Raw genomic sequence first — 6,519 nt, forward strand, 5'->3', positions numbered from 1 at the left:
CATTTCGAGTATGGAGCTCAAGTTAACAAAAAAATTGTTAACGAAATATACGATATTGCTTAGTGAATGCACAAAATATAATTCAGATAAAAATATTTACCCAGTTAAATTTTATTTAAAATAATATACTTTAAAGATTAATATTCTCAAAATTTTATGTTATAAATTAAATTTATAAAAAAAAAAATCTATCTTTTTAAAATAAATTATTGTTCTGTAATGAAACTGTTTATTCGTTAATAACCTTATGTTTTATATAAATTTTCTACAATTTGATATTATCAATTTGAACGAATATTTATTTATTAACATAAAAAAAACGTTCCGAATATAGAGCGCTTCGTTGATCGCAATGCAAATAGTTTCCCTTTCAATCAACCGATAGTCGCCTCTCTCTCTCTCTCTCTCTCTCTCTCTCTCTCCATATTCTGCTTTCCACTCAAAGCTTTTTTCCTTTCGATCGACATCATCCACTAATCATCAACTTGATTACTTCTCAAACGCATCGGATTTATCTCAGTGGGTAGAGGAATCAGTCTCAGTTAAAGTCGAAGAACGATGGGTGCTTGCGTTTCAAATCATCAAAAAGGTTCTCCAATGAAACCACAAAAATCGTTTGATTCTACTAAAAAACCAGATCATAAGGTAGTGATTCATCCTTCATTCGGAAGCGAGAAATTTCCAACCATGAATGGTCATGTTGCTGTTAAACCTCAGTTGCCTCATTCTCAATCACCCGCTACTATTTCCGATTTCGGTATGACTTCCATTTCTGTAAAATCGAAATTGTTCATCTTCTTAATCTGATTAACTTTAGTTGTTTTCGATCTTATATTTGATTTACAGCTGATACGACCTTAGTATTTAATTCCTTGATTCACGATGGTTTTGAATTTTGATTAATTTCAATGATTTGTTGCTACTTTTTTACTCAGTCACAGATTTGATTTCTTCAACTCGTTGCAAATTGATTAATTCAGTTTGTTTTGTTTTGACTTTTTGCTGGCTGCTAATAATTCACAGTTTCACACTCTTCTTTCTAAATTGGATCGAAGGTTACGTTAATCATATCATCTAATCACGTCGTATACAAAAAACTAATCAAATTTGTTACAAATGATTATGTTTTCACTTTTCACATGATCTTCATCTGTTTATGTCGATTTATTTGTTTATTGTTCAAATTTGTTTTACTCTACAACATGTAATGGGTGGGTGTAACATGCGTTGCTGGTTTTATTTGTTGGTCTTGAAATAGTTTGTTAGCAAAAAAACGTGGAATACGAATCTAAACAATATTATGAGTGAACGATTGAATAATCATTTTGCATAATGGCCCACAAATTAATATTCTTTAGTCGACAAATATAGCCATAATAATTGCTAAGGATACATAATTTCAACGCTTCATTTTTTGACTCTGTTTTTTTATATAGTTTTGCACATTAAAAGCCATGATCATGAGTTTCTTGATATAGTTTTGCACATTATGGGATCAAAATCAAAGATGGGTCCATAGTTTTTTTGTCGAGTATAGACATTATCACATAATGTACAAAAACATAATTCATGTGTACTATAGTTACAATTATTATTATTATTATTATTTATCTTTTATTACAAATATCTTAGAAAAATGTTTTTGGGTATATATATATATGTAGACTCTAAACTCTTTTTATATATATTTTTTTTGATGCATATGTTTTTTTTTTTTTTACATTGTAGGTAGTAAAGAGGAAACGTTCTTTGATTCCCAAGCATGGATGGATTCCGACTATGAAGATGAATTCATGAGCGTTAATGGTGGTAAGAAAAAATATCACATGTTAGTAAATATTGAAATTATAATAAATTTCAACTATTTTTATGGTTACAAATTGTATTAATATTTCAAAATTTAAAGTAAAACAAAATTTCATTATTTACGTTGTATTTTATTTTAATGATTATAAAAAAAATAAAAATTAAATCAATATTAGTCTTTATTTTGTAACTTTTACTGATATCATCTGGATGTATACAGACTTTACCCCGTCAAGAGGCAACACACAAGTGCACCATATCTCGTCCATCGAAACCAAACACGGTCTAGTCAGCACAGGAACTGAAACTGGGCCCATTTTAGTGAACCATAAAGAACCGGTTGGTCTCACACGCGAAAAATCTCCAACTCCATCAGACAAAAAAATGAGACTTTTGGACCTTTTCAAAGACAGTGTAAGAGAAGATGATGACCATGAACATGGCGATGATAATAACAAGGAAATTGTGGAACAACAAAAAAGAGATGGTTTAAAATCAAAGAGTGAGAGGCATTTAATTGGTTTGGGTTCTTGCTTTTCGAATTTGCTCTATGTTCGTGGGTCCGAAAGGCAAAAGAAAAAGAGTTTAACTTCGAGTGTGATTGTTGGCTGATAAATTCGCCATTTGTGTTTTGATTATGTGCGATGGATTTTGATTAAACATGCATCGTCTCTATGTAAAGCGGAAGTTAATTCTATATGGTTGATATATACGAATATATAAGTTTTTGAATGAAAATTACTCTTTTCAATCGTGTATTGTTAGATATTAAAAAAAAAAAATTTGAGTTACATAGTATATTATAGTACTATCTTAGAGAAGACAAATAATGTTAATGTTAATCTCTTTTACCATTATTCAGGATTTAGTCCAAAATTAAGATGGTTTACCAAAAAAGAAAGTTAAGGGCTGACAATATGGGCTTAGGATCACTACTACAAAAAGATTTATAAAACCCGATTTTCAACCGGGTCTAACGACCAACAAGTCTTATGCAGAAAACTTAATAGGACATGGTTTTACAATCGGGACATATATGCAAAATAAAAAGTTTTTGGCACTGTAGTACAACGAAGTTTGGTCAGTTTACACATTTAGTCACTCAAGTATTTTTTGTGCACAATAGATCATTTACGTTTCATTTCACCTGTTAATTAGGTGATGGAACCTAAAATTAGCCGGTTACCAAGTTAACCAGACTTAGCTGGCATAGTGACAGCAATAAGTAGTCCACCTCATATAGATATTGATATTTTAATTCCTTTTATTTTCTTTAAAATTGAAAAAACAAAAAAGCCCTAGATTGTTCATCCTCTTTCACCCACCTGTGGCTCTTCCTCTTCGCACCTCATTCACATCTTCTTATGAAACCTAAAAAACCATGGCTTCCACCTCCTTCTCATCCTGTTCTTATGAACCTTAAAAATCATGGCTTCCATTGAAGGTGGTGATATACCCTCCTAGAGAAATCCTAGCCGTGGAAACTCTGAACTGCGCCTTACTCCAAACAGGTACTCACGAAACAAACCCCTCACAATCGCCGAACAATATTTGAGCCACAACTGTAGTTTTCTAGGGCGGAAATTGAGAACCCAAGTTCTGATCATCAGTTATTATGGATGTTCTCATCAAAGACGAGGTAGTACACGCCGAGACCCTAGACGGTGTTGTCTCTTCATCTCCGTCGTCCTTTAAGGCCTCACATCACCTCCGATTTCGTATCAAAAATGGTATCTGATTTTGCTTATAGCTTCCAATCATAAAACCCTATTTCTCCGTTGGATTTACCGGGTGAAGCAAATTTCAATTTCAGTATGGCAGTTGGAATCGCAGGGGATGTTTCTTGTGAAACCCTATAAAAAATGCTTGATATTTGCGACGTTTTTCTCTTGGACATACAAGCCCTAATTATATATTCCAATGAAATCGACAGAAGTGTGAAGCAAATCCACCTAAAGGAATCAAGTTTTTCTCACTTACTTCCTCGAATTGTGTTCTTTTGTTCTTCTGGGTTTATGAGAACGCCAAAGATTGGGTTTGAACTTTTGGGTTTGTGATGAACAATCTTCTTCAACTCAGATTAATATAAACTTTTATGGTTTTTGGTTCTTTTGTTCATTAATTTCTGGGTGGTGATATGTAGATGTCAGTTTGGAACGGGTACATGGAAGTTAAGAACAAATGAGTGTCTGGTGAGTTTGCACCCATAATGGATTTATCCTCTTTTCTTGATGTTTTTACAGTCTGGTGGTAGAAGGAGATGGAAGGTGGTTGTGATGGTGATGATAGGAGTGGAGTGGATGATCGTTGTGATGGTGGGGGTGGGGTGGTTGATGGTGGTGGTGATTGGTGAGAGGTTGTGGTGGCAGGAACTATCTTGGCAACATTTACACTGGATGGTGGTAGTGGGAGGTGGATTGTGGCGGTATTGGTGAAAGAAGATCAAATTATATATAAATCAAATATTTATATATAAATCAAATGGTTTTCCACCATGGATATTATGTGGCCCTTAAACAATGTATAAAAATCTAGTTTAAACTGCCAAATCACTAAAGTCACCTGCTTTTCCGGTATCTGGTCTTATAATGATGTAATTGACAGGTAAAAATTAACTCTAATGGTCTGTTATGCAAAAAAATAACTTGAGTGACTAAATATGTAAATTGATCAAACTTCGTTGTGCTACAGTGCCAAAAACCCCAAAATAAAGACTGGTTTACCCGGATAGATTTTATATGGCCATACAACCCGCTTTTCATGCACAACCCATATTTTATTACAAAACACAAGATTGCTCTTTTATTTTTATAGCCGGTTCCTTAATATTCAACCGAGTCTTTTTACTAATTTTTTATTTTAAAAAATAATTGTTCATTAATTAATTCTAAAAACCCAAAATGCAGAAAAAAAATCCAATACATTAAGCAATTCTAAAACAAATCCAACCCAACAATCCACAATCTCGTTGTGTTTTTATGTTTACAAATTAAATCATAAGCAACCTAAACAAATATCAAAATTTAAGACAACATTTATGTTTCAACAAAATGGAAATAACACCACCTGATGTTTTAAATCTTACTTCATTTAAATAAGCTTCAAATATTGTTACAAGATTACTAACCGGATAATCTTATGCTAAGAAACTATGAGACACATCTCACCATGAAAATGTTTTTCGTTGATAGTTTGATACAAAAACTTTGCTGCAAGTTTTAATCCATTAGAGCCTCTCAAGGGATATTCGGGATTTCAATTACCAAAGGATCAGAATCATTGGGTTGGATGCTAATTTTCTTAAGTAACCATGCTTTGAAAGTTGAAACCAATGGAAATTGCATAGAGTTAAAGAAATAAAGAACAAACGTACATAAGATGGATAATATCAAAAGGATATACGTAAATTATACATTGTGTAATGAAAAAGAAACACCTTCTGTGTGGATAAAGCAAATTATAACATTTTAAGCATCAAAGATAAAGACAATCTAATGTCTTGAAGCATAGAGTAAGAACCTCATGAAAAATTTTCAAATGGAGGCATCAAACACAATCAGTCTTCAAGCATCAAGCAATAATTTGGTGGTTTTCAAACAATAAAATAGAAGCATCAAACACAAGATGATGGCAAATCTTCAAATGGAAAAATCTCATGGCTTTAAGCATCAAACATAAATCAAACATCCATGGTTTGAGTGTAATTCCAAACAGATTTGAAGAATTAAAGTAATAACCTTCGCTGCCGGTGATGTAGGAGCTCGCCAGTGGTGGATAAGAGATGGACCTAATTTCAAACAATGAAACATCCATAGTTTTAATCTAATTCCAAACATATTTGATGAATTGAAGCGATTACCTTCGTCGTGGAGGTGATGGAGGAGAAATGGACCTCAGATAATGAACTAGTGAGAACGAAAGCCGAAGGCGGAAGATATCGATGGATGGAAACAATCTGAATCCCTTATTCTCTTTTAAATTAGGTTAGGTTAACATTTAGGAAACTTATGATGGAGGCTTGAATTAACGGAACTGGTGATGGCGTATTGCATGTGTTTGTGTGGCATTAACGACTTTTAACAAATCAAAATAATAAACCTGTAAAAGTTTTCAGACCTTCCAATTGCTACCAAGCAATAACCATTTGTCAATTTTGACAAAATCTCAACTTCACATGACTTCTGAAACTCACTTTCTATCAACATATCGTTTTGGGAAAAAACACGAAAAGGAAACGCACTTTCATTTTTATGGGAAGAAATTAAAAAGTACAATGCCTTCCGATAAAAAAAATCGGAACTACAACTCTACAATATAGAAAAATGAAAATAATATGATGTAACACAAGGAAAATGAAAGTTCATTGCTATTTTTGGCATTTAGCTCTTATATATTACATACAACAAGTAAGTAATATAATAAGAAAAGAAAATAACCTATACTCATGGAAGATTTGAAGGTGTAGACTTCTGCAAGAAATGAATACACATCAAAGCATAACTGAAAACCCAAAAAATATTAAAAAATATATATGATTATATAAAAGGTACACAAATAGAATCAATATCTTGCAACTCACTACCAAATGCATTCTTAACTACACATATTAGGAAATATGTCCAACTGTAAATATTTCTTTGTTTATAATTGACAGTGGTATAATTAGATTTTTCAAAGTACAAAACTGCAATAGGAAGAAACGGAAGTAGGATG

General features: G+C 32.5%; 1 protein-coding gene across 1 annotated transcript; it reads left to right on the top strand.

Annotated features, from left to right (window-relative positions):
• The first annotated feature begins 346 nt into the window (after positions 1–346).
• LOC145167187 (uncharacterized protein At3g27210-like) lies at positions 347–2,557 on the top strand. The gene is made up of 3 exons (XM_079086301.1): positions 347–757; positions 1,729–1,809; positions 2,027–2,557. The coding sequence occupies exons 1-3, from the start codon at positions 559–561 to the stop codon at positions 2,416–2,418; spliced, it is 672 nt and encodes a 223-aa protein (XP_078942427.1). The 5' UTR covers positions 347–558; the 3' UTR covers positions 2,419–2,557.
• Positions 2,558–6,519: the final 3,962 nt, after the last annotated feature.

This window comes from Lactuca virosa, chromosome 3 (assembly GCF_052849685.1).
Source record: "Lactuca virosa cultivar CGN04683 chromosome 3, Lactuca_virosa_CGN04683_v6, whole genome shotgun sequence".
In the NCBI taxonomy this organism is placed as follows: Eukaryota; Viridiplantae; Streptophyta; class Magnoliopsida; order Asterales; family Asteraceae; genus Lactuca; species Lactuca virosa.

Coding starts and splice junctions, on each gene's coding strand:
- LOC145167187 (XM_079086301.1), top strand. CDS start 559: ATGGGTGCTTGCGTTTCAAATCATCAAAAAGGTTCTCCAATGAAACCA. Junction 758..1,728: donor CGCTACTATTTCCGATTTCG/GTATGACTTCCA, acceptor TTTACATTGTAG/GTAGTAAAGAGGAAACGTTC. Junction 1,810..2,026: donor ATTCATGAGCGTTAATGGTG/GTAAGAAAAAAT, acceptor GGATGTATACAG/ACTTTACCCCGTCAAGAGGC.